The sequence below is a fragment of the Rosa chinensis genome, chromosome 1, assembly GCF_002994745.2.
Source record: "Rosa chinensis cultivar Old Blush chromosome 1, RchiOBHm-V2, whole genome shotgun sequence".
Lineage (NCBI taxonomy): Eukaryota > Viridiplantae > Streptophyta > Magnoliopsida > Rosales > Rosaceae > Rosa > Rosa chinensis.
Genome location: NC_037088.1, coordinates 35,460,603 through 35,488,177, shown reverse-complemented (window position 1 = coordinate 35,488,177; position 27,575 = coordinate 35,460,603). Strand labels below are relative to the sequence as shown.

The 27,575-nt window shown below is 36.5% G+C and overlaps 2 protein-coding genes and 1 long non-coding RNA gene across 20 annotated transcripts; 2 read left to right on the top strand and 1 right to left on the bottom strand.

Moving 5' to 3' along the window:
- Positions 1-342: 342 nt before the first annotated feature.
- Positions 343-6,440, bottom strand: LOC112195789. 18 transcript variants are annotated; one of them, XR_005804172.1, is made up of 15 exons: positions 6,140-6,437; positions 5,922-6,008; positions 5,797-5,832; positions 5,091-5,191; positions 4,340-4,415; positions 3,975-4,045; positions 3,770-3,845; positions 3,347-3,574; positions 3,050-3,230; positions 2,174-2,598; positions 1,839-2,066; positions 1,574-1,632; positions 1,328-1,428; positions 922-1,134; positions 343-830 (listed from the first exon to the last, which is right to left on the bottom strand). It is a non-coding gene; the product is annotated as an uncharacterized LOC112195789 (long non-coding RNA). The 18 variants fall into 18 exon arrangements; XR_005804175.1 differs by having other exon boundaries at positions 5,942-6,008; XR_005804178.1 differs by having other exon boundaries at positions 5,984-6,008.
- A 13,027-nt stretch (positions 6,441-19,467) lies between these two features.
- Positions 19,468-20,163, top strand: LOC121049364. Its single transcript, XM_040506244.1, has 2 exons — positions 19,468-19,658; positions 20,028-20,163. Exons 1-2 carry the CDS (start codon positions 19,468-19,470, stop codon positions 20,161-20,163), a joined length of 327 nt encoding a protein of 108 aa, XP_040362178.1.
- A 1,472-nt stretch (positions 20,164-21,635) lies between these two features.
- LOC112165590 (probable prefoldin subunit 5) lies at positions 21,636-22,581 on the top strand. Its single transcript, XM_024302199.2, has 2 exons — positions 21,636-21,998; positions 22,445-22,581. Exons 1-2 carry the CDS (start codon positions 21,636-21,638, stop codon positions 22,529-22,531), a joined length of 450 nt encoding a protein of 149 aa, XP_024157967.2. The 3' UTR covers positions 22,532-22,581.
- Positions 22,582-27,575: the final 4,994 nt, after the last annotated feature.

The window sequence follows — 27,575 nt, the reverse complement described above, 5'->3', positions numbered from 1 at the left end:
AGAGAGAGACAGACAGAGAGAGAGCAATCACAGATCGATGTAAGGCTAATGGACATTGGGTTTATTAGGTAAAAGAGTAAAATTGTCAAAAATAAAATAATTTGTTAATGCAGGTGGCCTTATTTGTACAAGAAAATTTAAGTGACCTTATTACTAATATAATTCTCAGAATTACACTTATATGTAATTTTCTAAGGAAAAAATAGGAAATTTTGGGAATATAACGGTAAATAGAAATCCAAATACTAAATTGAGAGGTCTGAATAGAACCAGTCTGTTATTTTTTTTGGTTGCATTTTCTTTTTGTCTTCTAATATGGATCTGATTGAACATTTCTCCATCTCAATAAGAATTAAACTCACTGGTACTTCAATTATAGAATTTACTAGTTCGAGATCCCGCGCTTTGCTGCGGGTAGTATAAATGCATTCTAGTCATATAACAATTGTAAATTGCTTTTTTCCTAACAAACAACTAACAAAAATCAAACGAAAAGGATTCAAATAAGAAACCAACCCAAAATCAAAAAAGAACATTCACAAGTTAAATATTCTGCTTCACTTCTAAATGCATTGTGTGTCACATTCTCACTTCACATTCAGTGAAGATGGCAGCTCTTTTCAACTGATCCAATCGTTCATAGGTGAAAATTTTCAAGTTAGGCACCTTCTTTTCCAAGCTCTTTAAAACCTCTGATAGTGTTTTGCAATCTAGTAGCTCTTCTTCATTTTGTGTAGTCCATGATGGGGAAGCACACAGTTTCATTGAAACTGGTTCATCACACTGACTGTCCAATTCACCATCAAGGCGAGGAAAAAAAAAATTCTTTTCTGATCATTGAAAGCAAAGGAGATTATTATTCATCATGGCACTGCATTTGACTTCAACATAGAGGAAATTAATATTAATTAAGTGTGGTACCTCGGCATGTGTTGGGGTTAGGTATTCAAGTAGTTGAAAGCTACAAATACTTGATTGTTTAGCTGCCCACACACTTGAGTTATTTTCTCTTGGAGTGGAATTTCAACTACAAGATCAACCCGAGCAATCATGACTCCATAGGAAGCTTCAATGATTTTTTCCTGCTTGTGAATGGCTTCGAAGCCCCCAATTTTCACCAAAACTCTAATAGATCTGCAAACAATCCCAATAAATAAAATCAATTTTATATAAATAGAAAGCATAGATCTTTCAAGATTAAAGAAAGCTATACATTAGCTGCTACATAATAGAAAGCAAAGGCATATTCCCAAAAAAAAAAATTATACAATTTTTTCTCCCTCTTCTCCTCTATGCAAAAATATGATACCGAGTATAAGCTGATTACCTATCCCACACCTTCATTCTTAACAACTCACGGTCTTGGACAGGAAGGGAAGATCACCACCACGGTAAAATCCCCTTCAACTATGATGATAGCAGCTTGGACTGCAGGGAAATTATTTAAACCTTTTTAAATGTATGCACTGAGGTCTCACGGGCTTTAAACATACTACTCAAAACAAATTGAAATAAATCCACCAAAAAAGGCAATCAATAATCAGTACATTAGATAATAGTGTTCGAACAAAACCTCATTGTTAATTTCATATATTGGCAATTAGATCACTCCAGCTCTTCCAATTTGTCAAACTGCATAAAAATTAGAGAACAAAAGAACAATACTTTTTTAGTATAGTAATCGACCAAACTGATGCAGCAGCTTTCTTTACATGCTTAAATGATATACTATTACCTCAGTAGTAGGAAAAGAGCCAGATGTGTAATTAACTAATTACTAAAAGACAAATTTATGCTGCTTAGACTTAAAATTGCAATGATAAGCATAGACTTTGTACCTTATCAAGATCAGTTAATCTTCTCTCCAAAGTAGAAGTATTCCTGTTTAGCCCCAATCTTTGAAATTCAACTTCAAGTTCTGCCTCTATTTTACTCATCGAATCTGAACTTATACGAACTCTACCATCATACTTGGTTCATTTTCTGTTCAGGAGATTTGTTCTAATTCGAATATCATTAACAATCATCCTGTGATCCTCTGGTGTGCTGTTCCAAACAATAACCTCCTAACATAAAAATAAAATTAATAATAATAATAATAACAATAATAAAAATAAATTTTAAAAAAAAAATAGGAGAAGCTGATAATGAATCTGAAAAGCATTTAGCTAACATTTCCTTTAAAATATATATGAAGCCACAGCAGTGATTCTTTATGCTGGAAGATACGTATCTATGTGATTACGTACCACTCTCCATTTCCTGCCCTACAATATTCCTGGAACTGTTGGCATTCAGATGATATATTGAATACAAAATATACTGACAGATTCTTTTCGAATAAACCATATATGAGGTTGAGATGTTTACCTTGTGCTATTTCCCTTGAACTGATGCATATGATTGTTCAAATTATAAGAATCATGAGGGGTTTCCTTTCTAGTTAGATGATTCAATATATGTTTATCTGGCAATTAAGTGGTTTTGAGCAGTCTAGCTAGTAACTAAGTACTGACCTGTTTTCCCTTCTTCCTTTGTGCTGGATTCCGAGACCCTTTGTCCCATAAATGAGCTTCATATCTCCCTGTCCATCTATGCCTGCATATAATACATTAGGCTCTTCAACATTTAAATTTACTTGAAAACAAAAAAACAATTGGGAATTTCATACATCAATTTCAGTTACCAACTTTCAAGCTAATTTTAAGAAATTCAGGCAAAGACTATAAATCACAATCAAATTGACCCAAGATTATACTATTTCCCACAATCAATTATCAGGACACAAATCATATATTAAATAAAATATCTCTCCAACTCCTCGCACATAACTTTCCTGATATATTTCAAAAAAAAAAAAAAAACCACTTTCCTAACTTGATTTCTCTAGTTTTCAGAACAAATTGAAATAGAATTATATATTCACCAGTAGCAGATGTCTTGAACCAATTAGAAACAAAAAAAACAACGAAGTTCAACAAAATGACCAGTTTCACTGCTCAAAAAATCGCAAAGCACAACGAAGATGCTTCAAGTGCAGTTTCCGGACCTTTCCCAAATCCTTCTTCTCTCACTCATTAGCATGAGAATAAATGATCTCAGGTGCTAAACGTGCGTTAAATCACAAAAGATAGAACTTGAGATTCAGTCTGAGCTAAGGCCTCGTAAAGGTAAGAGAATGAGTTCTGAAACCATGCCTCAGGGTCAGGTAATCATAGTAACTGATCGACCTGAAAAATAACCATTTCAAGCATGAATATGAAATAATTTGATATTTCTATGCCATGCTTTAACGCAGAACAATTTCAATGTTTACAGAAAGAGAGACACATTAATGAAACAATACCAGAAAAGTAGGCAAATGATTTTCTGACAATGCTTTAGCCGTAAATGCAAAGTGAAGCGTAATGTAGAGGATTTTTGTGAAGAGAGACTAAGAAGTTTCTAACTTGCAGCACCTTCAATGCCACTGTGATTGGCATGTATGATTTGTGCTGCTTCCTGGCACCTAGACCAGCTTTGTGCTGTAATCACTTTGCTGACGGGAGTATGGTTAAGTAAGTTGGAACACTGTCTAAAAGCACATTCAAAGAGCACTCAGTTTTTTCAATTACATCGTCAGATCAAGTTGGTATGCAATTGACAAACAGAAAGCAAAGCGACTAAAGACAAACATAATAGCAACTGTTCTAGAAGCAAAACAATTAACCAAGCTTATTGTAAAATTTTTGCATATATATTCAATCAACTAAGCAAAAGTAAGCCACACCTCTTCTTTCGCTGAAAGATCCCTCCCAAATCTGATCCAAATCTTGCTATAGATCTCCACTCCGCTCTTAGTGTTTCTGTGAATATGCAAATTGGTCATGTTAACATTATTTCAGTTACCATGGTTATCATGATTACAGTGCATACAGATAGGAATCGCAAGGAATAAACTGAGTGCATTAAAATAGTTAATTGATTATATTTACCTCAGAGCACAATGTTCAACTCTCCAAACGTCTGCCCAACTTGTTCAGTATAGATAGTCTTCAAGCTCAAACTACATAGAAAATAATGAATGAAAATTTTAATAGATAAAGATGCATAAAAAAAGAAGGGGAAACAGTGATGAGGACAATGATGAATGAGTAGATAAAATATGACAACATATAAACAATATAACCAGAGTATTCTTATTTATATCACTATAGCAATGTGTAAACATATTGTGAAGCATCTCAATGAGTTATAGCAAATGGTATTATCGAAAACTGGACTTCTTTATTAACATTAGAAATTGAAGAAAGTAATGAATTTGATTTTGTTAAACTTAAATAAAAAATAGCCTATTCACCTGATTTAATTGCAAGAAAACCAACAGCGAAGAAACCACACCACTGCCACTCTGCGTTAAGCTTAAGGTAGTACAGCTGCAGAATAAGATGGTTATATAGTAAGTGAATAGTTTATTAGTTGAAATCCATTTTGGAAGCTTGTATCGCAACTTATGAATCACTACTAAAGTGAAAATACTATCATAGTGAGAATGCTCTATTGACAAAACTACAATTTGGTTCACAGAAAACCAAGGATTTTGGACTGCCTGACCTTGTTGTTTCAAATCTATCATATCTCATTGTATTGTTTTTCAAAAGACCTGAGATTTATATAATCTGTAATTCCGTTGTCATTTTTCAAATCCGTAATGGTAAAGCTAATGCTGCAATGTTTTCAAAACCTTTGATTGTTTCAAATTTAAATAACAGTTAAAGATGGTAAATAATCTCTTCTAGAGAAATGATCCAGTGCTAGCTTGCACAATGAAGCTACAATTTTCTCCATCAACAAAACTTCAGTTATATCCCTCGCATGATTAAATAGAGTAACAGTTAGAAAATATCCATTTGAAACTAATATTCAAGATCAACATATTTACTTATAACATGTCAACCAAGTTCAGACCAAAAAAAAATGTCAACCAAGTTGGTGCACATAAACTGAACCATGTATCTAGTCAAACCAAATACAAAAAAAAGAAAAAGGTATACTGCATATAAAAGAAAACAAATCAAAATCAAATGGGAAGAGGATAACTGATAGTTCACCTGTCAAAACATAGCTCAAACCCTTTGGAGTAAGTATTTGCAGTTTCAATAATTCAGTTAAGACCCCTTTGGAGTGACCGTGCCTTGCCCATCAAACCAACCTGAAAACAGAGTAAAATTAATAAAATAAGAACAACTTTCCCATTCAAAAATCCAACACAAAGAACAGAAGAGTCTCTGAAAGGGAATCTCTAATCAATCAACAACTTTTAATAGTACCCCTATGTTTTTAAGTAAAGCCTACGCATTTACAGCTTAAAGTATTAAATTTCTAGTATACATGAACCCTACTTTTACCTCTCTATTTTTATGCCAAACCCTTTCACTGATTTTTCCAAGTTCTACATATAATTATTGCATAGGTGGTAGCTTCAGATTCTCTACCTGAAGTCACAATACAGTCAATACTTATGCATAAAATTCAAATCATCCTAGATGATGCTTTTATCTTACATCCCTATCATTTATGGATGGGCAATTCTAAATGGACTCTCTAAAGCTTAGGATTCTGTAATTGAATACATATTGTAGTGCTCACACTCGCCTACCCTACCAAACACTCAAATCCAGTATCCATTTCAATAAGAAATCACCAATGCTCAAACACAAAAACATGTAGAGTTCCAATTCAAGGGTTAAAACAGAAAATTATAAGGCAAAACAGAAATCGGTGAAGTTCCCAAAAAAAAAAAACATAAACACTCACCTTGAACCTCCTCCAATCAATCACTCAAATCCCAAACTGAAGCACGAACAATACCCATACAAAATCGAAACTCAAGTCAATTGAAAACCAACCACAGCAAAAAAAACCCAATGAAAACTACAAACCAAAGACACAAATCAAAAACCCAACAGAATCATCCAATTGATTCGTCGGCCCCTCTTTTGACCTCAGTGTTTGAATTTTGAAACAGACTGCGAACAACAAAAAACGAATTTCAGATCAATCATTTTCAGAAAGATAACAATATGGTCAAAATCAAACGCAATAACTTTAGATATGTGAACAGAAAGTGAAGAAGTATGATGTTCATCTCAAGTCTTACCCACTGTTCACCGTAGTTGATTTCGATCATCGATTTTGAGAATGGGTAACAGTGAATGTCGACGCTGATAGAAGCTTCCCGAAGATTGTAGATTAGGCGTTTTCTTTATGCTCGTACATGCTAAGAAACACCACCACTTCCTTCACCATCTACCTCTCTGTGTCGTGATTCGTGAAGTAGCAATAACACCGGGCAGCACCCCAGGTGTCGAAGCAAGAAAAGAAACAGGACGCAGGGGCAAAATCATTTATTCATAACCGGCTCGGCTTGATCCGGCAATGTTACTAAGCCGATGAATAATGCGTGACAAATAGTATATAGTAATAGAAAATGAATTGAATCACTATTCATAGATATATACCTCAAATAATTTTCTCATAAAAATTAGGTTTTTTGAGTTGAGAATCATTGAATGGATTAAGTTTTAAGATGACTAAATCAACAAAGCTTAATTTCGAAGTTATAGGAACTACAGCTTCAGTGAAGGTTTTTTTTTTTTTTGAAAAAGAAAAATTTTATAACATTAAGCAATCACTATGCCAAAAATGCTTCAGACAACTGAAGACGTGTTTTCTGTTGTTCAAATTTTCTCAACTTCTCCAGACAACTGTTTAAATTATTTCTGTTGTCCGAATAGTATCAAAATCCATACTAGTTTAGTTTTTTCAACTTTCTTGTAACTTGAAAAATTCAGACAACAGCTCTAATGATGTACTATTGTCTGAAATAATAGATAAATTATTTCTCCTTTACGGGGCAAAAATAGTTTTTTGGCCCAAGATTGTAATTTCACACTTAAATTGTGTAAGTGGGCACTCAATTTATTAGGTAAGGGGGGCGAGAGAGAGAGAGAAGATTTTAGTGTCACAGTGGTAGAGTTGTAATTTATTAATTTGTATATTATAAGATTGTAATTTCACACTTAAATTGCACAAATCTTTTAATGGAGTAAGTAGGTTCCTATTAAGCTAAATTTGGGCCCTTTTTTAAAATCTAGAATTCGAGTAAAAACACAACTAGTAATACCCTTTTGAAAATCTATTCACATAGAAATCAGACACGTACCTAGTCGAACTTCCGGTAATCCATGGAGGTCGCGAGCATGCACTTCAAAGCTGATCTGGTCGGTGTAGAGCAAAACAGTGCGCCATCACTCAGAGATGGATGCCAAACAGCACGGAGAAGTCTCCCTCATCGCCAACATCATTCAGGTTGGACAGTTTGACTGTGCCAGGAGGAGAGATCGGAGAGGGAAGGGGGGAGAGAGAGAGAGAGAGAGAGAGAGAGAGAGAGAGAGAGAGAGAGAGAGAGAGAGAGAGAGAGAGAGAGAGAGAGAGAGAGAGAGAGAGAATTTTAGTGTCACAGTGGCAGAGCTGTAATTTATTAATTTACATATTAGAAGATTGCAATTTCATACTTAAATTGTGTAAGTGGGCACACAAATCTTTTCTTGATGCAGATTACTGTGAATCTTGGATATATGTTTCTGAGAATTTGAATATATACGGAGGGGCCAGGTCGATTACTTGATTATAGAATGCAAAAGTTGAGACATAAGTCGAGTTAATGCTTCCCTGTTTGTTATTTTCGTTTGTGTTTCTGATTTCAGGAGGGATCCATTATCTGATAGACCCTTTGAAGGGCGGCTCAGATTTATTAATGTTCGCTGTGATGGTAGAATTATATATCATCTTTCTTTTTCACTTTAAAAGAACATCCCTAGTTTCGAATTAGGCATTTTGGCAATGGGGATCAAATGGTGTTGCTTAGCTGAACTTCTTATCCTGATATACTTTTGTTCAATTTTGCTTTTTCTTCACTAATCTATCTGGGGAATGAGCATGTCGTGAGTTTCGTCAGATAGATCAACTGGGTGCAAGATTCTTGTGTTTCCTCTCGCAATACTAAAGGAATCTCTTTCCCATTTTCTCTTCATGTCAGAGCATTCCATTGGAAGATTTAGCCTACCACTTTTGGTGTCGACTTAGTTCCCCTACAACAATTGGAGTTTTTGACGAAAACTATTCCTCAGTTTCATATGGTCGATTTCGGGGTTTATGTTGCAATGATATGAGTGCTTTGTTCTACCCAATTGTATTCATCATGGTAAGTGTTTTGTGGACGTGCCATCTGCCGGTCTTAGGTATGATTTTACTTTCTCTTCTATAATCATCTTTGGTTAACTACTGTTTCTTTTTTGGTTGTGTTTGGCTTCAAGTCTGAATGCAAGGAGTAATTGGTTCCTTCCAAGCTTCTTTTTGCAAGATCTTTTAAAGCTGCACTTTGCTCTACTTGCTATTACCATGACTGATATTAATAGAATTGATGAAGAGCATTTTAATGTATCCTGTGTCTTTGAGATGATTGTCATAATTGTGCCTTTTAATCAGAACCCCCTTGACTTGTTTTATGTCTTTGCTTGCAATTGCCATGGTCAATTACTGTTTATATTTTTGTTCTGTTTGGCTTCAAGTTTGTTTACAAGGTATCCTTGGTTAGTTTCAAGTTTCTTTATGCACTTTATTTTAAAGTTTAACTATAGTCTGTTAGCTTTTCCCATGGTGGCTACTAATAGAAATTTTGATAAGAATCAAGATGCTAGTCTACAAATCTTCTCTCCTAATTTAGAAAGAAAACCGTTACTTGTTCCCCGCAAGGCTTATTGGGCCAGGCCCAGTTTTACCAGTCTGGTTTAAGCATGGATGTGCTTTGCCTGTTAGATACTCGAATGGACTCCTCGACTACTTCTCGGTTATGTTTAAATTTTCTTTTTTGTAAGAACTTTGTTGTTTCGGCTGAGGGCCATGCTGGTGGTTTAATATTATTATCGAATGAAGTTTATATTTCTCTTAAAGTTATAATGCCCCATCCTAGATTTACTCATTGCCTTTACATTGTATCTCTTTTTCCAAATTCGGTCTCGATTAGTTTACAAGATTGAATGGCCTCCGGACCCTCGATTGATTGTTTTCCAAGAATGCTGTTGAGCCAGGTATGTAAGTGGGAGGAACCAAAAAGAAGAGCTTGCGGTTTTTGCACCGTCTTGCAGCACTGATATTAGGACAGGTGATGAATAGTTTTTAACTTTTGTTTATATGTTTCCCTCTAAACCTTTACAAGCTCGCTTATGGGTCAGACTTGTTGAATTTAAGGCCACCTGCTGGTTTTCCTTGGATTCTTGCTGGGGATTTTAATAATATTTTGAATCTGATTGAAAAACTAGGAGGCAATCGTGTTCATACTTCTTATATGACTCATTCTATGTCTTTCATTAAATGCACAGTTGATGCTTAGTTTTGGCTTCGCACTAACATATTTCCGTGGAAATGTCATAACTTGGCTGTAATCGGTAAGTCATCTGTGTTGGAAAATTTGGTCGATGGATACTACTTCCGTCACCGGATTTTATCTCCTGCAAAATCACACAAAAATAATATATTAATAACAAATAATTATCATTATTTTATTGTCATATAGATTAAAATAACAAGAACTATAAGTCTTGAATTTGTAGGTTTCCAAAGGACACATCATTCGAAAAGAGTTCAAGATTGAAGCGTGTAAACACTGCCTTTAAGAGTAGATTTCGCCCCTTAGAGACAATGTCTCGGTGTAGCAGATTTTGGCGCCCTACTCTCCAGGTTACAACAACTGTTAATCCTTAAAAGCGTACACTTACAATACTCAGATCCTAGAACCGCTTAATAATTTCCTTTGGCATTTAAAAGAGGAATTTGAGAATGTAGGATTGACTAGAATTTGAAAAGAGAACTCTTGAGAAGAATGTATGGTGATCATAGACATACATCCCTAATTGGAAGGAACGAGGGTATATATATGGCTCAGTAAAGAAGACTAGTAATTAAGGTATGGTAATGATCATCAATATTCATAATGTTGGCTTTTGTAATTGATATGGAAAACTTTACTGGTCAATAATGGATAATAAAACAATTAACGTGCCTCACAATTGTAACGAATGTAGTGAAAATAAAATATATACCAACTTATGCAATGAAGGTTTTATTGGAAAACAAAGCACCAATTAATTGGCTTTGGCTGTGATTAAACTCAAGAAATAAATATTGTATTTTGAAATATTATAACCAAAATTCCAACAATCTGTTCCTACTACCTTGAATAAATTTGATCAATTGCATCAAATTGAATCTAGCAATTAATATTACTTAACTTTGTATACAGGTGGTATTCCATCTCTTGCACACATTATAGGTTTATTCTTCATTCTGGAGTCTCCAGGTGGCTGGTGAGTCCAATTCTACATTTGATCACAAATATTCGTTATAAAATGGCTGGTGAAATGTTTAACTTGAGTGCCCGATCTAGTAGATTAATGATACAAAACTTATGTGTAGGCCAAAGTTGGTCGGCCAAAAGGCTTCGAAGCGACTCTTCGGTGTCTTAAAGGAAAGAACACTGACATATCTCAAGAAGCAGGTGAAATAATGGTGTCACACCATAAACCCGGGGTATGGCTTAAGGGATCTCAAATAAGAGAAAATGGAAAACGACCAAGATTGACACAATTTTGGGCTTTTGGCCCAAAAATTTAAGTACTACTTTGGAATGGAATGTGTTTTAAAGAAACAAAATCAACGATAAGCCAAATGACAACTAGACGTTAATGAAGCAGCGGAATGTTTCATTTAAACTCGAGTTCTGTGGGTGAAAGAACTAAAAATTGATTCAATAGAAATGTAAAAGATGAAAAGGGGACATAAGTGAACTGAATGTTAAGGCATGAATAACTTAGCTTTGGGAATTTTTTTAAAATCCGTTTGTGCAACAATGAACTTGAAATTTTCCAGGATCAAATAACATGCTAAAAAACTAACTGAACTATCAGTTTTTTTATTTTTATATTTTTATTTTTATAACAATAATATTGTAACTGCATAGTTGATTTAGAAAATTCACCAAATATTCACTGAGTGTCCAATGACATGAAAATTTTCAGATCACTTGTTAACCAACAGAAGTAAAACATGTCAAAAATTTAGGACATTTGGAGGGCAACAAGTTAGGAAAAAGAAATACCAAAAAGGGTTGTACTGCAAGGCAGTTTCTGTAGATTTCCAGTAAATACTATAAATTGTTCCTTCTTTGGGAAGGAGCTAAAGGGGTTCTAATTCATTTTATTTCAAACAAAACTTGTTTGGATAAGATCTTCATTTTTTTTTAATAACATCCAGCTGGAAATGATATTGAAAAAGATTCAAAATAATAACCAAAGTTTTTCTTTGTTGGAGTAAGATTAGAGTTTGAAAAGCCAACATGGTCTGTTGAATGGCAACACTAGAAGTCTAGAACTGAATGGCTCAACCCAAGCAAAATCATTTTAGAACAGAAATGTGGCTGAATGATCATATGATGAGCCACATAAACTGATATTACAACACAATAAAAAGGGGAAACACAAGAACCCATGTTGTTGATCATGCAGATAAGTAGATAAATTAAACGAGCTATATTCTGGTCATTTACATACTTCAAAATGACAATAGGCTAAGTTATCCACTGCAAGTACATCTAAACTTATGTTTTGAATTAGCCTGCAGCTCACCAAAATATCTTGATCTTTTAACAAAAGTCTGCTAGTAAGTGGAGCACTTCCAACTTCACAAACAACTAATCACCACCTAAAATTTGAGTAAAATTAAAGGAATGAGCATAAACAATGCCCAGTAGGGGTTTTAAAATCAATTTTGGAATCGAATTTGCCTCCAAAATCATTCTATGCCTTGATGCAGATCAGCTACTGAGAATAAGAAAGAGAACAAAAGGCAACAGAGAGAGATCTGGAAAGTAGCTTCAAGCTTTGATTTCATTCAATTGATAAAACAAAAACTGCTGAGACATTCTCCTACAGCTTACATATAATAGGGAGAGCAAACAAAGCTTTAAAGAACATAAATGCTGATAACAAGTTCCAAGCATAACTCAAACGACTACCAGCTTTTCGCTCTATTTTTATTGGAACCTGATAGGCCTCTTAGTCTCCTTCCTTGACCTGTCTCTTGCCAAACTATAGTCATTTAATTCTCGTACACTAGGGACAGTTGTGCTTGTCTCAACAGATGACACTTCATCAGTCTCCCCTGGTTGGAAACGACTCGACCTTATTGAGTCAAAGTTCTGCTCAATACCAGTCCCATAGTATGGTTGCAAATCAGCAACATTGAAAGTTGCTGAAACCTCCATATCTCTAGGTAAGTCAATCTGGTATGCATTCTCACCTAGACGCTTAAGCACTCGAAATGGACCCTCAGCTCTAGCATTGAGTTTGCCAAACCTCTTGGGAACCTTTCCTTGCGGAGATTAATCCACACCATATCTCCTTCTTTGAACTCCATATATCTTCAATGCTTATCTGCTATTGTTTTGTACTTCTTGCTACTTTCTTCCAATCTTTTTTGAACTTGTGAGTGCAAATTTTTGATGTGTTCTGCCATGTCTTCAGCATCACCACTGAATTTGTTGGTGATTGGCAAAGGAAGTAAATCAAGTGGACCATTTGGAATCACCCCATAGACTATCTCAAAAGGGCACTTCCCTGTTGATCTATTCTTGGACATGTTGTATGCGAACTCGGCTTGTGACAAAGAGATAGAGGTCCCAATTATGCTTTTCTTCTCCAACAAGACTTCTTAAGAGATTTCCAAGAGATCAATTTACCACTTCAGTCTAACCATCCGTTTGAGGGTGATGAGAGCTACTGAATTGAAGATGAGTTCCCATTTTACGCCATAGTGTCCTCCAAAAATGGCTAACGAACTTAGGATCACGATCAGATGTGATAGACTTAGGCACCCCATGATGTTTGACAACTTTTCTGAAATACAACTGAGCCACATGAGTTGCATCAAAGGTTTTGGTGCAGGGAAGAAAATGTGCCATCTTGGAAAATCTGTCTACCACCACAAGAATAGAATCAACCCCACGTCTTGTCTTCGGCAGTCCCAAAACAAAGTCCATAGAGACATCTTCCCAAGGTGATTCAGGAACTGGCAATGGTGTATACAAGCCTCTATTCTGAGACTTACTCTTGGCGATATGGCACATTCGACACCTCTCCATGTGCTTAGAAACATCTCTATGCATTACAGGCCAATAAAACTTTGTTGCAACCAACCCCAAAGTTTTTTCACGCCCAAAATGTCCACCAAGGCCTCCATCATGCAATTCTGATATTATAACAGATCGTAAAGAACACCTTGGTATGCATAAGCAGCTGCCATAAAATAAGTATCCATTATGCAACAAGAACTTCAAAGCCTTTCCTGCTTGACAATCTTTCCAAATCTTCCCAAAGTCAGGATCATCTGCATATTGTTCTTTTAAAACTTCAAACCTAATCACAGAGACCTGCATAGAATTCAACATAGATGATCTTCTACTCAATGCATCAGCAACTTTGCTTTGGAGGCCAGATTTATGCTGAATTGAAAAGGTAAATTCCTGCAAGTAAGCCACCCATTTTGCATGTCTAGCATTCAGTTTGTGTTGGCCATTGATGTACTTCAAAGCCTCATGATCTGAAATTAATATAAACTCTTTGTGAATCAAATAATGGCGCCAATGTCGAAAGGCCTGAACAATTGCATAGAACTCCACATCGTATGTTGAATAGCGACGCTTTGCATCATTGAGCTTTTCACTAAAGAAGGCAATTGGCTTTCCTTCTTGACTCAAAACAGCACCTATTCCCTTGTGGGAAGCATCACAATCTAAAGAAAATACCTTCTCAAAATCTGGCATGGCTAACACAGGGGCAATAGTCATTTTCTCTTTTACTAACTCAAAGCTTTCAGCTGCTTCCTTACCCTACTCAAATTCACCTTTCTTTAAGCAATCAGTGATGGGGGCTATAATTGAGCTAAAATTTGGAATAAACCTCCTATAGAAGGAAGCTAGTCCATGAAAGCTTCATACCTCATAGATATTAGTAGGAGTTGGCCAGCTGCGAATAACATCCACCTTGCTTGGATCAACTTTAATTCCTTCCCTTGAAACAACATAACTGAGAAACACCAAGCTATCAGTTAAGAAATCACACTTCTTAAGGTTTGCATATAGCCTCTGTTCTCGCAATACTTGCAACACTTGTCGGAGGTGATTAATATGTTATTCTTCATTCTGACTGTACACCAAAATATCATCAAAGTAAACCACCAGAAACTTACCAATGAATTGTCGAAATATCTGATTCATGAGGCACATGAAAGTACTTGGTGCATTTGACAATCCAAAGGGCATGACAATCTATTCATACAACCCATCTCTGGTCTTGAAGGCTGTCCAGGTCTGACCCTTATTTGATGGTACCCACTCCTTAGATCAATCTTGGAAAACACCTGGGAGCCACTTAGCATATCAAACATATCATCTGGACGAGGGATAGGGAACCGATACTTTATTGTGATTTTATTGATGGCTCTGCTGTCCACACACATCCTCCAAGTCCCGTCTTTCTTTTGTGTCAAAAGGGCTGGAACGGCACATGGGCTCATGCTCTCTCGAATCATCCCCTTCTCAACTAACTCCATGACTTGTCTTTGAAGCTCATGATGCTCAGTAGGACTCATCCGGTAAGCAGCTTTGTTGGGTAAATTAGATCCTGGAATGAAATCAATTTGGTGTTGCACCTCCCTTATAGGTGGTAAACCACTTGGCAATTCCTCAGGTATAACATCAAAAAATTCTTCCAATAATGGCTCAAGTTGTTGGGGAATTGAACTTCCAACATTCAGCTCTTGCACAACTAACGCATACACATGAGTCTCTTCTCGAATTTCTTCTATAAATTTTGCCATGGTAAGGAAGGTAGCACTTTCTTGCTTGCTGCACTTTGCTACTGTCTCACTCCTCGATGGTCCCAAAATCACCTTCACTCCATCTTTTACAAAAGTGTAAGTGTTTTTGTGCCCGTCATGAAGAGCTTTTCGATCATACTGCCAAGGCCTCCCCAACAGCAAGTGGCATGCATCCATGGGTACCTCATCGCACCAGACTTCATCCTGATATGATTTGCCAATAGAAAATGAAACTAAACAACGCCGGTCAACATTTACCTCATTCCCTTTCTTAAACCAAGCAAGTTTGTAAGAAGTTAGGCGCTTCTCAACCTTCAACTTCAGTTTGTCCACCATTTCTTGTGACACAACATTTTCACAACTACCACCATCGATTATAACATTGCATATCTTCCCATTGGCAGTGCACCTGGTATGAAAAATGTTATGGCGCAACCAGTCATGGTTCTCAACTTTGGTAGCATTCATGTTTCGTTGAATGACTAGGGCCTCCCCATGATCACTCCATGTAACACCATCATCATCATCGTTATATTCATCATATATAGGAGTATCATCCTCTTTCACTGAGTTTCCAAAAGAAAAGCCTCATTTGTGAAATTGATAAAACTTTTATTTGGACAATAAGCTTGCAAATGTCCCAAACCTGAGCACTTGAAGCATTTCACCAATCTGTTGTTTGGACCGGTTGGTCGATTAGAACTTGAACTGCCATCCGTTTTACCCATACCTCCTTTCTCTAAAAGCCTTGAACCCGACTTTTCTTGTTCTCGAACTGACACGAAAGGTTGATCCCTTCGAATGGGGTTGCGAACACCAAACCCACTAGTTGTTCGATTAGTCTTCTGCTTCAATTGCTTCTCTACTTTGACTGCAAGTTTGTAAACATCATCATATGACCAATAAGGCTGCAAGGTTACGACATCATGAATTTCCTTTCGTAACACGCCTAGATATCGGGCAATGGTCTGCTCCTCCGGTTCATCAATGCAGCAATGAATCATGAGCAAATCAAATTCCTCAGTGTACTCATCCACTGATTTGTTTTCTTGTGAAAAATTATACAACTTTGAGAACCATTCTTGAAGATAGTTGTCTGGCAGAAACTTTCCCCTTAACACCTTCTTCATCTTTTCCCATGTAGTAATTCTTGATTTGCCCATCCTCTCTCTTCTCATGTTCAACTGCTCCCACCAAGCTTATGCATGTTTTGTTAACTTGACAGCTACAAGCTTTACCTTACGATGGTCTGGCATATCTTTATAGTCAAAGACTCTTTCTACCGTATTTAACCAATCAATAAATACCTCTGGTTTGATTTTCCCTTCAAATTCTGGAATCTCCACTTTCATATTGAACTGACCAGCACGATCATACCTGCCCTCTCCACCTGGCTCTTCATGCGGAGCACGAAAGTGAAAGGGATTTTCAACGTCGGCGTCGAAGGCCGAACCATCTTCCTCACGACTCCGGGCTTCAAAGCATTCCAATCGCTCTGTGAAGTGCTTCACTTGTCTCCTTAGTTCTTTATTCTCGAGATCACGCGGGTCACGTCCGTGTAGACCATACCCACCACAACGTCCACCACGAACCATTTGGTTGTTCTGGAGGGCCAGAAACGTGGTGCTCTAGTACCACTTGATGCAGATCACCTACTGAGAATAAGAAAGAGAACAAAAGGCAACAAAGAGAGATCTAGAAAGTAGCTTCAAGCTTTGATTTCATTCAATTGATAAAACAAAAACTGCTGAGACATTCTCCTACAGCTTACATATAATAGGGAGAGCAAACAAAGCTTTAAAGAACATAAATGCTGATAACAAGTTCCAAGCATAACTCAAACGACTACCAGCTTTTCAAGGGCTAGCGACTCTATTTTTAGTGGAACCTAATAGGCCTCTTAGTCTCCCTCCTTGGCCTGTCTCTTGCCAAACTATAGTCATTAAATTCTCGTACACTAGGGACAGTTGTGCTTGCCTCAACAGATGACACTTCATCAATGCCTTCTTGAAACGACTTTAAAAGAAGCTCAATTTGAACATGAAAAATATCGACAATTTCTCAAACCGTATAAACATTATATAGCTGAAAACTACGGGACATTGTCACAAGGTATGAAAGAGTTTCTTAGACAATAGCATAAACTAAAATTCATTGAAAAATAGCTCTCTAACTTTCCAAATTAATACAGAATTCATTTCGTAAAAGTCAACAATTGGAAGGGATTTCAGCATACCTGGCTATTCGTTACATCTCATTATTATAACAATCTGCCCACACAAGGGGCTTCCCCAGGGAAATTGGTTCATTGTGCCCATTCAACCTCAGCAAATTAAGGATCATTATGCCCATCACATAAGCTCCCACAACACTATTTTAGGCTACATAGTATCCACTACCATTACACAAACATACAATATAGTTTGGATTTCAGTACACAAGATCACTAGAAACATAGCTTACTACTTTCAAAGATGCAAATCAGTTATTGCATGTAGTTTAGGATCTAAAAAAAGAGCTTGAAATTGCATAAAATCAACAAAGAAGCAGACTAGTTCTTGCCATCATAAACCTTAAACAAAGCAGCCTCTTATTAGTCAATATCGAAACATGGAGAAACTTGCATTTGGTTCAAGGGACCAATACTTTCATATAAATAAAAGTGTTGGGTTGAACTAAATCACCAAATAAATTTTCTTTAAGAGAATCATAACCCCAATAGCTTAAAAAAAAATGTCCCTTACCTCAAGCTTATCAAGTGGTTTTTGCAGTATCACGGGACTCAGCAGCTTGCTCCAATTGATCTCCCCCTTGCTTATCTTTCTCGTTTCAAGGACTTTGTGCTATCAATTTCTTAAAATTTTTAACAAGTTTGAATTGGAAAAGAAGATGAACAGATGAACCCGAAATATGATGATTGCTGATTTGTCAGCAACCACTACTCAAACTAACATAAACACCTCAAAACAGATCCAATTGAGCTGATTTTTGTATATGTTATAGATGAGACGATGATAAACAACTTTTCTGAAGACCTTTTTTGATATAAGGCTCGGATCTAGGTGTACTAAGGCATGCAATTCAGCTGACGAATATGGGTAAAAGAAGGGTCTTTCTAAATGTACCCAGCAAATATCTAAGTATACCCAGCAACCTTTTTATACTAGCAAATTTTCCTATAATACCCTTATTTCAAACCCAGCAAAACTCCATCGGGATGAAGATTAACAAACCCAACAAACTCTTCTGTTCATCTCCCTCATCCTCTTCACCACCATAGACAACCCAGTACCCATCACATCACTACACCAAAAATGTTAACACACAACACTTTTTGCACAACGAAAAAAAAAAAAAGCGTTGTGTGATGAAGAAAAGTTAATCACACAACATGTTTACTAAACTAATGTTGTATAAGGGGGTTAAAATTCTGAATTTTTTTTAGAAGGTCATTGCACAACGGTTACAAGAATAATCCGTTGTGTGAATCATAAAAAAAATAGCGGCAGATTTCCCTCCTAGATCGACTCAAATTTGGCTCCAAATTGATATTCTAAAGTACAACAGAACAGTTATATCTGTTGTATGAGTGTAGCTTGCAAAATATGATACAACTGTTTTTTTACTTTCTGTTGTCTGATAAAGGGAGATATATTGGGAAAGTTTGGATGTGTGTAGATTTGCCTCAAACTGGCACTATTCCCTCCAACATTTCCCTGCATTCTCTCCCCCAAAATTTGATTCCCTCTCAGCAGGCAACAAGAGGCGGCAAAACTGAAAATTTTTACGTGGCATTCAGACAACAGATATGTGGAAAACCATGGTCTGATGCCTGCATGATGAAATTAATGGCTTATGTGGCCATGTGTCCTAGCGCTAGACAACTACACAATAGCATCGATCTATTCATACCAAACTATTAGAACACTTCAGAAAAAATCCATTCAGACCAAATTAATGCCCACAGCTAAACCTGACACGACATTCACTCCACAAAACCCCACAGCTGACCCCAACTCACCCCGACTCTCTCTCTGACTCCCTCGTTGTCCGACTCTCACTCTGACTCACTCCACAGCTGCCCCGACTCACTCCACAATCCTAAACCCTAAATCCACCGCCTCCGAAGCGAAGCCTTCGAAGCCCTAAATGGGAGATTTCCCTTCGAAGCCCTAAAGGAGATTTCTCTGTGAATCCGTGGATTCACATCGGAGCAGCCTTAGACTTGGATTCACACAGGAGCCCTAAACAATTTCGTCATCTCGAACTTCGATTCATGCCTTTGATTCGATTTGTCTCGAACTTGGTAAGTTCTCGTCGTCTCCTTTACTGTTTTGATTCAATTTTGATTTGGATTTGTCAGCTTTCGCTCTTCGTTACTGTTTCAATTCACTGAGATGCAAAATTTAGGGTTCTGATATTCATAAGCAGATCTTAAAATTGTGCACTCTAGTCACCGGAGTTTAACAGAGACTCGGATCTCCATCTCCGACCATGGATTCAGAGCCTTTCGAGAGAGAAAAGAATGTGACTTTTCTGGGGATGATGTACCAGCTCCTCCCACACCAATCCGAAAAAGCTTCATCATCTTCTTCTTCTTCTTCCTTTGAAGGTCCTCGTTCTACTGAGGGCCTCTCTGCCGCTTTGTCTGATCAGTCTCGTATTATAGTCGCCAGACCTGTTAGGTACAGACCCATCTAGCTCTACCCTTTTAAAGTTTATAAATTTCTGATTGTATGTGTGAATTGGGTTACTTTGGTGTGAAACTCGTGAAATATTTGATCAATTTATGCAGTGGGTCCATAATGCCTTGTCTTTAACTAACAATTATGCTACCAAAGTTTGGTTCTTTAATCGCTTTTTCGCAAATTGATTCTGGGTTTTGCTATTGAGCTTCCCAAACTTGTTTTGGCTTGTGTTTAAGTAGAGTTGTTCACGTATTGGTGAGGCTTGAATTAGTATATGAACTTGTGTTATGGTTAAGTGAACTTCAATAGTTGGATTGAATTTCTGCAATTGGACTGAATTGGTAAATTTTTTATGTTTGCTTGCAGAGGAGTGGTGTCCCTGTGGACATGCTCAAAGTTCTGTGCAATTGCCTTTGTTGCTGGGATCATTGTTGGCTATACCCTGAAGCGACGCGTTAAACGCTGGGCTAACAAGCTTCTCAAGAGGATCAAAGACGATTGATTGCACCTAGGTTGAGTTAAGTTATTGCATTCAATAGATTGTCGTCAATAGATGAGTGATTCTCTAACATTAGTTGTGTAAAGGGTGCATTTTTGAGGAGTTTACAAATGCATCTCACCTTATCAACAGATATTGTTATCTTTTTTAAACTACTATGGTAAAGTTTTAGAGAACAGCATAGGCTATCCTTTTTATCCTTTTAAAACTACTATGAGAGATCTTTAGTCTCTCAGTCAATGAAGTTGCGGATTCTTCAATGTTGGATTTTTCTAATCTGATTGAAATCTTGTGTTTGTTTTGCAGTTTTTTGTTGGTGGAAACTGGAAGTGTGTAAGTATTTTTTTTTTTTTTATGCAACAATGTCTCTCTTTCTGCATTACCTATAGTATATAGTTGTTTTATCTGCTCAGAATTTTTGTGCTTTAGGGTTTGATTGGGTTTATTATTTGATTATGATATATGTGATTGGCTTTACATTCTCTGTTTTAGATACTCAGAATAGTATCTTTCAAAAATATTCCATTTTTCGATTAATTTTTTTGTTTAGTATAAAAGCTGCCTGATTTAGTTTCACAAAAGCAAGTTTACGTTCTGTGATTTTTGCCTTGGTAATTAATTTAGTGGAATTTTAATGGTACGTACTGAACAAGTAGATATTTCAAAACATAGTCGATAACAGTCTCGTTTAAAGAAACACACTGTGAGAACTTGACCTTATGAAATGAAATGATTTCCATGCCTAGTGTAGGTAGTTATTTGTTTCCTAATTGCTGAGAGAGTCAGTAATAGTCAATTTGTTGTATTTACAGAAAAAATTATTATGTATATGTTTATATTTAGGACGTATTCCCACCTTGTGACACACCTTTACCATGGTGCTCTCCTGATTTTGTTTCAAGTTATCATGCATTTTTTATGTGCATTTTTCTTATTCATTTTGCAGAATTTGTAACTTGTATTCAACCCTTTTAATATGGTTTCATTTGTTCTAATCCTTTTGTCCCTGCTGATTCATCTAGAATGGCACAAAAGACTCAATCAGCAAGCTAGTGTCAGACTTAAACAGTGCAAAATTGGAACCTGATGTTGGTGAGCTTATTTGTTTGAACTTTAATATAAGCCTGATTCAATTTTCAGTAGATTTACTAGACTGCACTAGTAATTTTGTCACTGGCCATCTGGATCGGAATATAACTAAAATTGAATCTGAAAAATAAGTTTGGTAAAATGTACAAGTTTGATAAAATTGTAACCAAGTAAGACGCTTTTAATTTATAATATGTGTTCCAGAAATATTAATATGGTTTTGAATTTAACATAACTTTCCTGGAGATTTACATTTGTTGATTTCTTTTACATTCATAGATGATATTCCAGCCATCTGCATTCATCTACCTTTTCATTTGGGCTTTTACTAAAATCTATTCTTGTTTGTGCTAGTATCATATGTGCATGTTGAAGATCAACTGAAGATGGCGATGAGGGTGAGAGGAGAGATGGAGAAGCTGAGCGTAGAGCAGTTGAAGGCAGTGAAAGAGCAAACTGATCTGGAGGTCAATCTTCTCCAGGACTCTCTCAACAACATCCGCACCGCCACCACCCGCCTCGAGCTCGCCTCCTCCGCCCTCCACGACCTCTCCCTCCGACCCACCGGCAAAAAGATGCTCGTCCCTCTTACTGCCTCCCTTTATGTCCCCGGAACTCTCCAGGACCCCGACCAGGTCCTCGTCGATGTCGGCACCGGCTACTTCATCGAGAAGAACATGCCTCAAGCCAAAGACTACTGCAACCGCAAGATCAATCTCCTCAAGTCCAATTTCGAACAACTCGTTGAGGTCAAAGTTCTCCTCTTTGTGAATCTATTTCAATATTTCTTACGTTTGCTAGGTTTGGTGATTAGTCTTCCTTCTTTCTTGCTCATATACGAGACCTGAAATTGAAAACCTCCTTATGCATAATATGTTTCTTGTTTGCTACTCGTAATGCCAATTTCATATCTCAGCTACTTTGCTATTACCTTCAAAAATTCATTGTTTTGCTGCTCTGTGGCAGCCGCAATTGAGTAGTGTTTCTGTGACCATTGATCCAGAGTTTAGGAGATTGCTGATTGCTGTAATGTTTTCTTTGTATGTTTTAATTAAAGGGGGGACAAAAATGCTCCTCTTGACTCTAATGCATACCTTAAACTGCTTTAAAGTAGGGCTACTCTTTCTTTGCTTATTAGTTCTTCCTTTTTTGTTGTTGTTTCCTTCTAATTACGAAATTGTAAATTGATATGCAGGTTGCTTCTAAGAAGAAAAGCATATCTGATGAAGCTGGGTTAGTTTTGCAAGCAAAACTGAAGCAGATGGCTCCTACAGCACAGTAGGAGACAAGGACTTTTAATATGTGTGCTGTGGTATTCAAGTTAAGATCATGGTGAAGTACTGGTGACTTGGGAGTAGATTATGCTTGTTTTGATATAGAATTCAAACATCATGTTAGAGTTGTGGTTTGCACGCTTGAACTGGTGCGGTTTTGTTCCCTTACAAATGTGATTAATTCTCTTCTGCTCTTTAAAGACTCGTGTTGTGGTGTATCATTGCAGAACTACTTACAATTTACAATTTGCTTTTTCCAGCTTCAAATGTTGTGTGGTGTATCATTTGATGAACTACTGTTCATTTGGTAAATGGACCAAATGAATGCACAATTTAATTTAGGAATGGGATGTTCAAATGATCAGACAACAGAATAGATATAATGGCGACTGCACGAATGGCCAAAATTGGGGCAAATACACTGCAATCATTCATATCACACATCGGTTTTTAACAAATTAGTGTCTTCTAATTTATACTCATACAACAAAAGCAATTGAACTCTGTTGTCCCAAAAGTTAATCAGACAACAGATATAGTCCAAGAACTGAAGTTTAAAGATCAATTAGACAACACACAAAATAAAAATATGTTGTCTGACAAGCTTAACATACAACAGCTTGAAAACAAGCACTGTTGTCTGAAGGCAGCGCCGCAACTGCCGCGCAGCTGCGCTTGGCATCTGCCGAGCCATCTGCCGAGCTATCAGACAATACTTTTAACACATACCTGTCGTCTGTGTGTTTGTCAGACAACTGTGTTCCACCGTTGTCTGAATTTTCATCAGACAACGGCTCGGTCTACAACGGTGGCTCTTCATATCACACAATGGTTTTCTCCCGTTGTCTGATAAGATTTTTGGTGTAGTGCATCCTTGTAAGCTAACCCCAATCCTCCATTTCCCAAAATCTCCGTTGCAGCCTTCATCAAATGTGGCAACCCAAACGTGCCTCCCTAATCATTCACTATCAACAACTCGTTCACTACATTCTTCCCCCTCTGCGAACCCTTTTTGGAATCCCAAGTTTCTTGCTCCATGTTTTCCTTCCCAAGAACACTAAAATGTTCCTCCCTCCGTTGTTTCTAGCTTTTGTCTAATATTTGCAACTTTTTACTTGTTTTTTGGTGTTAAAATTGGGGGTTTTGAGGTTTTTGAAAGACCCAATTGGAGATAGCCGAGTAATTATATCAACTCTAATGTGTTGTTGAGTTTTTGTGCTTATGGTATTGGTGATTTGACTGCTGGGTTTACTTAAACATATGCGTATTATTGGAAAATTGCTGGGTGTAAAAAATTTGCTGGGTACATTTAGAAAGACCCGTAAAAGAATACTTGAAAGGGAGGAATGAGGTTTAATATTGATAATCTCATAAATCAGATGGAATGATCAGTGTATGTGTTTTTCTTTAAGGTCTAGAATTGGTTGGGCTTAGTAATATTTGGATAGTATTTCTAAACTTGAGAAAATCAAAACTCAAGGAAAGCCCAATAGTAGAAAAAGTAAATAATTTATCTTTAAAAGTAAAATAGCAAGTTGTGGCAAATTTTGGCACAAACTAAAAGTTCCTCAAATGTCAAACACAACTTATTGACGTAAAAAGAATTGTTGCCAAAGTTTTGGTGTATTACAAATGGTAACTTCCACATTCCAACTTCAATCTTCTTCTTTTTTTAATGTACTATTTGGTAGCTGTGAAATAAGTTAAGGCTCTTACATTGTTGTAGGATTATATAGAAATGTTTCAGTAGTATTTAGAAAGAGTCCTAGACTAGTTCTAGAAGAGATATGCTCACTCATTTGTTGTAAGTTGGCTCATTTTGATAGGAAAATAATATGGTCCAAGCACAACTTATATAATGCAATAATCTAATTCCTTTACTTTTTTTATTTTGCAGCCTTGTTGTGGAGAGGATAGATGACGATGTAGCTTTGGTCTTTGCCTACTACACAGAGCTACCACTGACCCAACATGTATCTACTTCACAATATTTTGAATGAGATCAAGTGCTAAGAAGTGGCACAGCTAGCAGGAAATAGACTGCCTTGGAGTAATATTAATCTATAATTATTGCTTTTTGGGTTAGAAGTAAGTCTAGTTTTGCTTGGTGTTTTCTTTAGTATGTATTGATTTGGCTTCAAGCCTCTTGACTTTGATTTTGGTACATTCAAATAACAGCTATAAGTAAATCTATGTCATCTAAGAGCAACTACAATGACAGTGTTTTACATAAACTTCTTATACAAATTAATAATTATTAACAATGTTCATTTGTCATTATACTTTGTTTCAGATGACATATGGTCCCTAATTCTTCAAAATTGGGTACTTCAGATGACAGTTCCTTATACTGCATCTGTTGTTTGAGGTCTATATCAACGATGGTGATTCTCTGTCGTCTGAGTGGCTAAGAGATGACAGCCACCTAGATAACATATTTTTTCATATAGGACAATTGATAATATCTGTTGTCTGAAGCATTTTTTGGAATAGTTCATTGAGATAATTACATCAAATATTAGTACATTGGATAACCATTGCATGTGGCCCATCCTGACCCAAACTTAAAATGCAGGTTACAAAAGCGTTTTCCTAACTAAATATGCGTTGCCTGAATACTTTTCCTAAAGTATATGTACAAATGACTAAACTACAAAAGTGGGAACATGTACTTACTTTTCCTTTTAAAAGGTCTTCCATTGTCCTATCTAGAAAATCTCGTAGCAAAACAATAGCAAGAGTTGTGCATCCATCTCCAAAATGCAGAAGAATGGCATAGAGGAGAAAGAAAGGTGAGCAAACTCAACTCGAGTAAAGTCAAACTTCTTCATGTCAAAAGACTGTGATATGAACTCGACATGGGAGTGACTAATGAAGTAATGGAGTACCACATGACAAAACCCATGTGAATATCACCGTCTTAGTAAAAGAATGGTTGCGGTGAAGATTCAAACCCCCCTTACAAAATCATTCAAATCACTTTGTTTTGTGCACCAATACATATAACTAGGGCAGTGCTACATACAACCTCGGTTGAGTGTATGTTAGCCACACTCAGCCATGTGGCATTTTTTCCTATTAGGTTTGTGCTCTCTAGAATCTGGGAATTTTTTATTTTTTTCCCTTTATTTTTGCTGGGTTGTAATGTTTGTTGGGTTTATGCCTAATACAATTTTATATTCCTGGTTTGCCCATGGTACAATTTAGAAGCTTTGGAATTTTGTTAGTTCCATGTTTTATAGCTTTTGTGCGTTTTCAAGATTGTTTTTTGGTCTAATGTACTTGGTTGATTTAAAATCGATCAATTTGGGTTTGATTATCTAGTGTAAGATTCAAAAGTAGTTTTGAATTCCAAAATTGTAATGGGTTTCATTACTTAGCAGCCATTGTTCTACTGTGGAGAGGCTCTATGCTTGGGGAAGAAAAAAAAAGCCTATACCAGGAGGTCAAGGGAAACTTTTTATTCATTTTTACTTTGGTAATTTCAAACTTATTCTATGTGATCATATAAACCTCATGAGATTTAGAGATGAAGATATAGAGCATGAGAAGAGGATGTCAACATTTAAGAAGTTAGAGATGAAGAGTGCAGTAGTTTAAAATAAAAATTTCTTCATAAACAAATAGTTTATATGGCACATGGAGGGTAAAATAGGCAGAGAAAAATATGTACATGAGCAAAGAGAAATGTGTTGGTTGCTTTAGTCCATTAAAAAATGAAAAACTATTACATGACTGAGTATGGTAACACACACTCAACCGAGGTTATATACAACCTTGCCTTTATGATCAATGATAATTTTATTCTTACTTAAAATCACTGAAAATGTCTAATATAAGAATAAAATAAAGCAAAAAGGGCAGCAATGGCAGACTGGCGCATACTTTTTAGACAGCCATATCTAGAATGTAGGATCACAGTTTTTCTTAAATTGTTTTGATACAACAAAGAAAAAGCTACAATGAAAACCCACGGGAACAACCCCTACCCAATTAATCCAAATGGAACATTGAGAACACAGAAACAGTGAGTCAATGAAACTAGACAGAAGGAGATGATCTCCCTTGGCCAAAAACAGCTAACTTATCCACCACAAAATTGGCTTCTGGAAAGATAATCCGGAATCTGATGAAATTAAACTTTTCTGCTAAGCATTTGATGTCATCAACAATGATCTTGATCCTCCAAGAAATAGAAGTTTTATTAAGAATACGGTTTTTTCTTAAATTTTTGGTGGGCCTTTGGCAACTTGTAGCAATGCTGCTTTCTCTTATTGCTATGTTGACACTAGTTTTTGTGTGTTCATTTTCCAGATGCAAAAGTGGAGAAGGAGAAGGAGAAGCAGAAGACCAGTGGTACAATTTATTTTCTGATCCTAGCTTTGATTTATTCTCAATATATATGCCTGTGAAAAAAAATCTGGGCTCTCTTAGTATCCTGATATTAACATTTATTGCGATGGTAGAAGGGAAGAAGCAAAAGAATGACTGCGGTGACTCAGTGGCGGATCCAGGATTACAACCTTGGGTGAGCTTGACTTCTTTAACAAAGAAAAAGAAAATTATAGTGGGGAATCTCGACGTAATGAGTCTTACCCCTCAAATGCATACACAAAACTAAAGAACAAACTCAACCTAAAAAAGTGCTCCAATCCAAGGATTGCAGCAACCCAACAATGGCAATTTTGACTACCCAAAAAAGGTGCTCATTCAGTCTTAAATTACTAGAAAATCCAACCCATGATTGCTGCCACAATGAAATCCCAAAAAGACACAAATTTCACAACCTAACTGAACCTAAAAAAAAATTTCACAATCCCAATTTGGCCCCATTCTCATACCTCCAATTCTGCAGAATCGGGAAAAGAAGACTATAAGAGCTTGGAAACAAAACGAAAGACTAGAATGTTGGATAATAGCGGAAGCATAAATATTAAAAACTAATTTTGGGGTAGGGAGATATTATGCATAAATGACACACAATATGGGAGATGTACAGTCCAAAGACATGTACAAAGCTCCTAGAGAGAGATATGGAGGAGACTCTCAAAA